Here is an 11,412-nt window from a genome sequence, read left to right as displayed (position 1 = left end):
CTAACGCATAACGTAAATAAATTAATTTTGAAAATGGGGGTCATTTTTGGATTGCCAATAGGAAATTAAAAAAAAAAGTTTTGCAAACTATACCTTGTGAGATATCAAATAAAAAGGCTTGTCGTAAGGGTCTCATATATACTGATCAAAATCGAACATTCACCCCTCTTTATAACTCCCAAGCTACTGAACCTAAAGTTTTGAAAAAAAATACTGAAAATAGTTCTTTACTTATAGATTACATGAAAATTAACGTAGTAAATCATTGAACAAAACAATATCGTACGAACAAATTTACATTTGCAATTTGAATGTATGTGAGAACATGTTTTTTTTTCAACTACAATGTTAAGTTGGTTCTCGCGTTAGGATTACCCTGTTACACTCCTTTACACAAACGCAGTTTCTGATGAAGTCATAGTTCGACGAAACAATATAATTTATGGGAATTAGACCAAGTATGTGTTTTATTAACTGATACGCTTGGTTATCGAAATAAATTTTAGTTTTATCCGGTTCTATCCTCAACAACTTTTAACTGATATTGAAATACAAACAGGGAAGTGAATTCGCGCTTTGTTTTGTACATTTCCGTTTCAAATTGAAGCTGGTTCAATTTATAGTTTAATTAATTCAATCTCGAACGTTAAATGGAATCAAACTTTTTCTCCGCACTCGACGGCTTTCCTGCCTCTTTATTCAATTATGCAGGGTGCCTGCCAAGTTTATAAAATATTCATGACCACGACGTACGAAGCGTCTGCTTGTTTTAAAATTTTTTTTTATTTCGATTTTGTTTATTCTTTTTCATTCAATTCAAGGTATGTGTATATCTAATCGTTGCTCCAAAGAAAAGTTTTAATTCAGACAATGATAACATCTGACAGGTTTATCCGCAGCACAACTTAGAAACGTTGGAAAAGCAATCATTGTAAATTAATTAAAATAATTAGCACTTCGTCGTATTACTTCATACCTTACCAAGAAAATTTGGTAAATGTCTAGATGATGGCCCCCCACTCTCGAAGGGGGTGGGGGTGGGTGAGATCGAAAGAGGAGGTCTCCCCCACCACTGTGGCGGTCTCACACCCATAAAAAGTTATGGGGGTTAGATGGGGGTGGGGGTAGAGGGGACCGAAAGAGGGTGGTCACCTGAGTAAAACCCCATAAAAAAATTGCGATGGTCTCACCCCCATAAAAAGTTATGGGGGTTGAAAGTTGATTATTTTGACAATTTTCATACACTATAATTCAAATAAAATTCAATAAAATAATTATTTTCAAGCGGGCGGAAGTGGGGGATCGATAGAAGGTGGTCACTTAAACAAAACCCGATAACCTAACCTACCCTATTGATAAAGATATTTAAATAATGTTTTATATAACATTCTCAATATTTTTATGTATTTTTCATTAGTTTTACCTTTGAATATTGTTTAAAAATGACTATATAAATATTTACATGCCTAGCAATGTACAAAAATTGGCATATTTATTAATTTTAAACCCCCATAACTTTTTATGGGGATGATACCGCCACGAACTTTTTATGGTAAAGTGGTGGGGGAGACCTCCTCTCTCGATCCCCCCACTCCCACCCCCTTTAGGGGTGTGGGCCATCATCTAGACCTTGAAAGTAACAGTGAATTTATTAGATATAGGTGCAGACAATTGTTCAAACAAACATTTTCACTCTGAATACGTACTGGTGTTTTCATTCTACCTGTACCTATCATTGTATTCACTGTTATAAATTTGTCGTAGACTTCGGGTATCAGATTTCCACACGCACTTGGAATCTTTTCGACGACATGCGTCATTTTGACAAATAACGCGACAAACGACGTCGTTAAAGCGAACTTCGTCCGCAATAATGTATCCTTGCAAACGAGCAATCCATTATTTTAATATATAAGCGGTTTTCATCATCAGCATCCTCATCATCATCATTACGGCGGTGGTTCGGCAAAAGGAGGGGAAGAACCGAAAACGCCGTTTTGCTATCGACCACAATATCCCGTTCATTTCTTTGAGTAGTATGTGGCGCGTACGGTTACGCCTGAAAAGACCTTTTGACGAAAAGCCATCCTTTATTTTTTTAATTTTCCATAATGCTCTGCATGGCCGGATCACAGTTGGCTTTCAATATCGCGCGCACAGACATCAAGGGTCGAGTGCCCAACATACACGTACACGCGTACACGTGCACGGTATGCGATAACTGGGTGCACATTATGTAGAGCACCGACGGCGATGGTTCTCTCAAAGAATTTTCGGAAACTGGCCGGCCATGAATAACTTTTACCACCGGGTATTGTTAACATTTTTCGGACGGCTGAATGCGAATTCACAAAATAATTGAGATAGCTTTTTTGAAAGATACCTATCGATTTATGCGAAAAAGAAATAAAAACCCTTGTTAACGGCGTATCTTGTAGGCGGTGCTATTAAATTTTGTGTTGGAACATTACATACTCATATACGAAGTCTGTTCAAAACGTATCGCGAATTTTGTGTTTTTTCAAAAAATTTGTATTTATTCATGAATATCTATTCAAAGTAACCCCCACCAAATATTATACACTTGTGCCAACATTTTTTTCAATGCTTGAAGCACTTCAAAAAATCATTTTTTGTGATTTTGTTCAGCTCCTCCTTCGATGCCGTCTTTATCTGCTCAATCGTAGCGTAGCGTTGTCCTTTCATGGGCCTCTTCAGTTTCGATAACAACAAAAGGTCACAGAGGGTCAGATCTGGGGAATACGGTGGTTGCGGCATTATTAGTGTGTTGTTTTTGGCCAAAAATTTGCGCACAAGCAACGATGTGTGAGCAGGGACGTTGTCATGGTGCAAAAGCCAATTCTTGTTCTTCACAAATCCGGCTGTTTCTGGCGCATTCCTTATTGACAGTTCTACCCTGTGGCAAGAACATTTCACCTAACTTGGCGCGCTTTTTTCGGTGTTGGCTCGTGCGGCAGCTTCCATTGGGATGATTGAGTTTTGGTTTCCATGTCATAATCATAAACCCATGATTCGTTACCAACTATGAGCCTCTGGAGCAAATTGGGGTAGTCGCTGACAGAGTCAAACAGCTTCTTAGCAATGTTAATGCGATGCTGTTTCTGGTCGAAATTGTGCATCAATGTTTTCGTTTCTTGTTGACGTGCTCGGGCACGCTCTTCGTCGTTCACATCTTCTCGGCCCTCTGAGAAAATTTTGTACCACCGATAAAAGTTGCTTCGGTCCAAGGTAGTTTCACCATATGCCACAGTCAACATTCGGTGAGCGTTCGCATACTTAATTTTATTTTTTACACAAAATTTGATCCACTTTTTGGAATAAGCAAAAATCGAAGACGAGCCAAAACACGTGCAAAAAAAGCAGTTGTCAAAAATTAACTGAACATTCAACATAGCCGAACTTGTCGGTATAATGAGAGACATGAGTACCAACATAACGCTACAAAAAAAATCGAATATACGTAACCCGTGGAAATTCAAAATTTGCGATCCTTTTTGAACACACCTCGTATTACATTTACTTGAAATGTTAATTAAAGGATTTTCTCCACTTAGAACAATTGATTTAAAATAATAACTAATACATAGCGACATCGGTAATACTACTACAAAAAGCCAATTTTTATCTGAAGTTGATCTAATCCTTATAAAATTATAATCACGCTTTCGAAGCAACTTTTAATTTTTTTAATGTGTTATTAGAATTGATTTGGAAAACTAAAATTAAAATTTGACTTACATGCAACTTCCACCGTTGCCGGTTGGCTTTTTATGCTTCCTCTGCCGCTCCAAGCGTGACATTCGCACTTGAATTTTTCCTTCCCGAAAAACTCCTCGACCATGTCCCGAGTGACATTGGCCTCGGCCTCGATTATTCGCACGCCGTTTTGGGGATTGACGAACTCCCATTGAACGGCATCGACGTTTCGAGCCCCGTTACACTTGAAGTAAATTTTAAGGGTGTGCGCGGCGCGACATTGCAATGTTGCCGGCCGATTTTTTACCACGTAGGCATCCATCGGTTCAGCTAAGAAAATTGGCAGCGAATCCGAGTTTGAAAGGAGCGAATCGTCCGCTTCCGGTGCTGGTTTTGTCGGAGACGTTTCCTCTAATAGAGTTCCATCTGAAACAAAAGGGTAAATTTGCATTTTAAACTGAGCAGATCTCATAGAAATAGAAACTAATAGTTTTTGTTTGTTCACAAATTAGCCCATGTGTCAGAACAAACTAAACTAATTTAATTCCTCCTCGACTAGAATTATGAGGGGGTGCATGTGGGGTTCCTAAGTGGGTAGCCTATTACCTTTTGGGGGCCCCATGAGGTTACCCCGAGGGCAAGGAAAGGGCATATAACGCCTTGCCTCATTTACGCATCATTAGGAATGCCGCATGTGGCCCACGCGGAGAAAAATTACTGCTACCCCATTAAAAATTTTTGGAAAAATGAAAAAAATACAAAATTGAATGAGAAGTATATTTTACCAATGAGAAACTGTTCACTTTTACATATATTGCAACGGTATAACACATATTATTTCTTTACTTTCGTCACTAACATTAAGATAAACCATTTTTTTGTCATCAATGATTTTACAGGTAGTAGTATTTTCATTGTTTGCAGAAACTATAGGTACATTTCTAAATACTTAGCATCACATAGATACGTATAAAGGGATTTTCTTTTTCGTAGTAGTTTTCCACAAATTTCAACACAATTTATATCTCCATTTGGAGGAATATATATAAATATCACTTATTTGTAAAATTTGTTTGCTCTTAAGTATCTAAGATTGTGTTATTGAGCTCTTTTGTAGTCATAATACTTTAAATTTCTATCGCTTTACTGTTGTTTGACTTGTTGGTTCTTTGCAAATGTAAAAGATTTCATTGAAACGACATAATAGGGTAAGGGGATTATTATTTATAAGTCTTTTTATTTTACCGAGAGTATTTTCAAATGTATTTGCCTCATCGATTTCCCATAAGGTAGATTTAATTGTATGTTTATACATGTGTTAGGTTTGCCCCTTAAGACCCATATGGAAAACCCATAAGGCAATCCTCATTTTAGTATCACCACTTTTTTGGTGGAATTTTGATGTAGAATCTACCGGGAAATCCCTATATTGGCATGCCCCTCATTAGCCACATGAGGCCCGCACGCTAGATGGGACATGCCCCTTATAAATTCTAGTAGGGTCGTGCTCTGTCATTTCTGTTTTCCGTTAACTTTAATTCTAGCGACTTCTTAACTTGGCTTAAAGATATGCCTACCTATCTAGTTCCTTCATTATTTTTTTCTTATTAGCCACTTCCGGAAAAATATCTTTCTTGTTGTCATTTTAGTTCTATTACCTTAATTGTATCCTGACAGAAACTATACAAATACAAACATGAAACAAGTAGTTGTTTTATGTAAAAAAAATGCTATGCCATCAAAAAAATTGGAATCAAAACTTTTTTCCTATCAGGTATTTATTAAGTTTCTAATTTGGCATCAAATTTCAAATTGACAAGTAAAATAGAACATCTTCGGTTTATTTTTATTGGAAAAAAAAGTGTACAAAAAAATAACTCAATATGCTCCTGATAGCCGCTTTATTTTGAAAAACAATAAAAAGATGTTACCTTACAAGAATAGACCCATTACAGAGAAAAAAATCGGTTGTCTGTAAAGTCAGTTTACTGACGATAATTGAACGTGACAACGTCATAAGAAAATACTGATGGAATGGTTTCATTTTTCAAAAGAAAATTTTAATTTTATTTGTTTGACTTATACATTCACGGACTTATTGATTGGTTTCTTTATTAGGACGCATTGAACTAATATAAGTCTAACGAATGACATTAAATATTGTTACTCTTGATCACTAATTTATGTATTTCTTTTAAGATATAGTGATAAACATCTGTTTTTAATTTAAATAAGTCTGTTAATACAAGCAAATGATTAAATCTAACTCGCATTAATCTTTATTTTATAACTGTTTATACCTACATAGGTAGTTGGTCAATTAGCTGGTCGAAGGTAGATTGATTTTAAATTAACGATATTAATTTATTCTAATTGATTTAAGACCATTCTTGATTAGTACTTAAAAAGTAATTTCATCTTGCATTGCGATTGCTTATGTCAAAATATAATATAAATAATCGAAATATGAAAGTCAAATTAAAGTTGATAAAGCCACTTTAGACTTTCAGTCAACGTTTTGTCTCTAGTTGAAGACTTATGCTTATTCTTCGGGATAAATATGAAAGCTTTTATTATATCCGAGGTCTTACCGAATCTAAAAATGTTATTATACTGTTACGTGTTCTAGTTGCATTTATGGCTTCTAATTTGCTAGTTTTGAAGGATTTTGAAAAGAAAAAAGTATTACGGAGAAACATAACCGTAACTAATTCAGCTAAATTATTTCCAAAACTTATATTTCTGCACTGATGCTTTCTCTGTGTTTGCTTCAACGACTATTTCTTTTATAAAAGCATATTATTTACATATTGAAAAGGTTCTGTTGGTTTGATTTTTATTATTTTTATCTTTCAGACAATTCCCTGCATTCATACATCATCGTCAGCGACAGTCAATTCGAGGTGTTAGTTCATTTCGGTAAGTGAAAATGTTCAAATCCTTTTTTACAATAGGTAATCTCTGAAAGCAAAACGCTTCGCACCTAGATGTCAAGTAAATTAGTAAATTTACGTTCATATCTTAATATACAGTTTATAAATTATATATTTCTTTATCGGCATTTTCTCTTTCTTTGGGCATAGCAATAAAAAATAACGATTCAATTAAATGATATCGATTTGTATTTTTAACAAATTGAAGCAAGTCTAAAAACAACGTTGTGTCTTGCTTAAGCAAATTTTCTGTTTGCTACAAAAAAGAGTTAAAATTAGAAGCGAAACGTTGAATTTCAAACAAGTAGAAGCTTTTGAAATGATTCAGCTAAAAAATGTTGTATCTGCAGTTTGATAAGTTCATCCAAAACATCGCGTCGTTCCTTCATTGTTAAAATATTTATCCATAATTATCAATATCGAACCTGCCTGCCTTTCTTTAGGGACTTCAAAGCATCAAAGAGTAACTCAAGTAATACAAGGGATTTGTTCGTAAAAAAATACAAACTAAGGGATATGGATGCGTGGATATGTAATATCTTACCATGCTGACTGTTCCCATCAAAAGTTTTGCGATTAAACTCTCTCAAAACATCCATGAACGTCGATGACTTTTTTAGGAGTGAATCAATATCAATCATCAGTTGTAATTTTTGCTAGTGAAATAAGATCAAACTAATAATGATTTAAATGTAGATTTTAATGAATGGACAAAAAGTCATCCTATATCTGAATATAGAAAACTGTTACGATTAAAAATTATGCCTATCGAAAGAAGTATCATTCACAGGTATCATCATACTAATGTGGATGATGCATAGCAAGCAGCAAGCAACCTACTATATTCCACGAAAATTATATGAAAGTCATTTTTATATTGAATTAAGTTTTTCCGTTTGTTGTTATCGCATAATACTTATTTTGTAAATTACTCTGCAAATAGAAGTGACAGTACCTACACAAAATGAGACGTTGACGCGAGAAAATAAAAGAAATTTGTACGAAAATTTAGTTTTTACAACCACTATAAAACAGAATAAATCTTGCGAGTAAAATATTTAGTAAAATATTGTTTCTGATGAAGTCAAAAAATCTACAAAACAACCCAGCCAATAACAGGTGATGCTAGTGGTTCAACTGTCCTGTAATTCGCTTTGCCCCAGTTTATGTCGACGTATGTTTAATATCAAGTAGCTTCCTTTTACTCTTTCACACAACACACATACTCAAATATGCCCACCTATAATATGTAGGATTATAACTGTGTTGTATCTGAAATGCATCGTTATAACCGCATCGTCATGCACGTAATCTACTTGGGTGGCAACTATTTTTATCTTCCTGCCTTTGTTTTTTATTTTTTATTTACTTTATAACATAGCCGCGTTGATCAAGATTTCACCTATGTTTGAAGATATAAGACATTCAGGATTTAGAACAAATACGTATATATATTTAATTTAAACATCGGTTATAACGTACTAGTAGGGACTGTAAAAATCAGTAGCATGTTCTATCTGAAGTTCGTTAAAAAAAGTAACGAAAACAAAAACAACAGGACACAATATTTACACCCCGAAGACTCTTCTTATTGTTTAAATTGGAAAAAAATAATACAAAAAAAATGCTTTGTCTGCTTTGTCAAAAAAGCTGTAATATAATTTTACTTCTGGTGATTTATAAAAAGCAGTTATACTTCTAATAATGCTAGATTTTTAGGTATTTTATATAAGCCGTGTATGTCATAAAGGATTATTTAACTATTGAGGTCTTTAAAATGACATCCAGGACCTTTTGTACTTTATAAGCGTTTTTGACTCGTGACCTCATTCAATTGAATCGTTACTTTCTATTGCTGTGGAGATCATTAGAGAACGAATTTTTTAGATTTTTTCCTGTCTAAAGCTTCTCTTTATTGATTTATATTGTATTTTATCTGTTATTTCAAAAAACTGCAGAGTTGAATATGGATGGGATTTGTTTTTAATTAAGTTCAAAGATGTTGATGTCGATCCAAAAACTAATAATCTAGAAGTCAATGACTTTCCTTGCATTAGTGTTGGCAGTAGTTCTTGCAATTTGACTGGGATTATTTTTAACTAAATGTTTGTTTGCATTACTAGAATGGGTATGGTTGACGTTTAAGATTTTACGTTAACAAAATTTGTATCATGAAACTGCTGCTACGTGCAGAAAGAATAAAATAAAAATTTATAGATACAACTTCAATAGATACGTAGATATTTTTAAAAAAAAATATCGGTTAGCGTCTGTGTCGGTTGCTTACTTCTTTCTGAGACAGTTTTGATCAAGAAAAACAGCCTTAATACGACGGTTCTAGGCGATTTATTTACCATTTCCTGGTACGCCTACCGTCGAGGAAAATAATGAGCCAAGGAGTGGCTGCTGTGTTACTGAACGAAATATTTCACAAAAATTGGTAATTTATGATGCTTAGATACGATAAAAATGTGATCTTAATAAATTTATAGTTGCTTAAAAACTTTTATAATGATTAAACGTAAACTGCAAGCTTCTTCAATAAGAGACTCAAATATAAAACAACATTAATTGCTTGCAAACTACTTACTTAATTTCAATAAATATTATAATGTAATAGTAAAAACATTTAGTTTGTTGGTTTTTTAACCTACGTAAAGCTTCTGTTACACGGCGCGGCCTGGAGCGGATAGCCGCGTCCTAGCGGTTTCTTTAATTTCTTTGGACGGCGCCGACGGGCGGGTCGAATGCCGATCCACGCTCCACCGCCGTGTGACATGGCTTTCTTAACGCGCATTCAAGCATCATTATGATTCGAAACCTTAAACTGAATCATATGCAAACAGACTGACTCTTAACTTTTGTAGGTCTAAGACAACGAAATGAAAGTCATTTTCGCAAACAATATACCTACTTGAAATTTAGTATTTTCTTGTATACATACAATAGTTAATTTATATACCATATGCGAAAATGCGGATCTTGTTATAAATTCTCATTAAAAGCAATATTATTCGTTCTTATTCTTTGAGAAAAGTTTAAGAGGGGAAAACCCCTCGAAAACATATAACTGATTTCTAATTTTTTTTAATGGGAACGTATGTTTGACTTCAGCAATGGAAAGAAAGGGAAATTTGATAATCGCAAATACCCTTAGTGCCAAATTGGTCTTAATTTATCATTCTCCAATAGACTTTTCTTTGCAATAATCTTTGTCTATATACTTCGCACCCCTGTGCTTTCATTTTGTTCTAACTCTTCAGGAATTCAATTAAGTATGTTTTGTAAAATTTCGAACACTATGTCGATAACATAATTAAAAGTCAGGCATTTTCACTCATAGTATCTACCCCCTGCTTCCAGCGGACTTCCACGTGTCTTGCTTAGACTCTTTCGCAACCGGTATATAATTAATATTAAAATAGAATTTTTAAGTCTGCATTTGTTCCTTCATGTATATTCGCAAGTTGGGCGTCGAAGCTTAAGCGACTGCTAAGCCAGTATTTTGCAGACGCCTTCGCCATTTAAATCAATTTCCACTTCCACTGGTCGTGTAGGGAATGTAGTTCAAATATTTGCATAGCATAGCTTTTAATGCATTAAAACAAAACTTTCGGGACTTTCAGGCGAATGCGTATAGAGTTGGTTTACTCAGAAAATAATCGTCGAATAGTAGGTAGACGGAAATATAAAGTTTCATTCAGTAATGCAGAACTTGAATTCCTAATTTTAAATCATCTCTTAATAAAAATTGATCGATTGTAGAAAAATGCTTTAAATGAAAAGTGAACATGAACATTGAACACGAAATTAAATGATAATCTCGGAAATTCATAGAGAGTCCCAATCTCCGGACACTGCAAGTGTGCAACAAGCGATAAACTTATAGGATGGGGGAGAGGGTAGGGGCTATAAACATCTAATTTTTTTTAATAATCTACTAGAAACCCTCCCCGGGTTGATCTACCCACTCAAGGAGGGTTTTTAGTCGGTAGGGGCTCCCATCAGGAGTGAATCCGACACTACCCCCTCTTTTGGGGGGTGTCTTTAGAAGATTTTCCTCCTCGAGGTTAAAATAAAAAAAAAAAATTACTTACAAGTATGCTATTTTTAAAGTTACTGGGTTCACGACATATCTTTATACTCATTTATCAAAACTATACCGTATTCCTACATATTTTCTTTTTCTGCCTTTGAGGATATAATTAATTAGAGTACCATGCACAGTAAGATGTGCTTGACCTGTCTTAATAAAGGCTGGTCGCATACATGTGTAAGCATGTACCTCACCGAAAGGTCGACGATTGCATAAGATACCTTTGTTTTCTAATAACAATGCATTCTTTCCGAAGTATCACTTCATTATTTGAAAAGGGGAGCATTTTCTTTATTATCAACACAAAAAGGTGTTCGTGGCATAGGTCAAGTTGGTAATTTTAAAAAATATCTATCTTGACACATATGGAAAAGACATACTTCGTACTATTTTTGCACAATGATTGATTGTGAAGTGAATGATACGAATTCTATTCTTTTTTGAAAGATTACTCACAATAAGTTTTAGAAACATAACTACTAAATTAATGAATATTTATCAACAAATACCTTTATAACAATGAAATACTAAGATATTGCAATGTTCGTGGGTTTAACAAAATTAACTTCTAAGACTGATAACGACAAAAACTATTTATTTACACTAATTATTAAACTTAAAAACACTATTAAATTATTACTAAACTTAGGTTATGAATTATTCTAT

The 11,412-nt window shown here is 34.2% G+C and overlaps 1 protein-coding gene and 1 long non-coding RNA gene across 2 annotated transcripts in view; one reads left to right on the top strand and one right to left on the bottom strand.

The window, feature by feature from the left end:
* LOC108732545 overlaps positions 1-6,636 on the top strand; it is a 92,579-nt gene extending 85,943 nt beyond the window's left edge. The window contains exon 3 of the long non-coding RNA XR_001937101.2: positions 6,574-6,636. This is a non-coding gene — a long non-coding RNA (uncharacterized LOC108732545). The remainder of the gene's footprint in view (positions 1-6,573) is intronic.
* The window catches only part of LOC108732543 (netrin receptor unc-5-like), a 232,577-nt gene that overhangs the window by 98,432 nt on the left and 122,733 nt on the right, over positions 1-11,412 (bottom strand). Inside the window, exon 3 of the mRNA XM_018463415.1 lies at positions 3,760-4,143. Coding sequence (XP_018318917.1) covers positions 3,760-4,143 — 384 coding nt within the window. The remainder of the gene's footprint in view (positions 1-3,759; positions 4,144-11,412) is intronic.

This window comes from Agrilus planipennis, unplaced genomic scaffold (genome assembly GCF_000699045.2).
Source record: "Agrilus planipennis isolate EAB-ADULT unplaced genomic scaffold, Apla_2.0 scaffold48, whole genome shotgun sequence".
NCBI classification, from domain to species: domain Eukaryota; kingdom Metazoa; phylum Arthropoda; class Insecta; order Coleoptera; family Buprestidae; genus Agrilus; species Agrilus planipennis.
The sequence above is the reverse complement of the archived record's forward strand: the minus strand, read 5'-3'. Positions and strand labels throughout refer to the sequence as shown.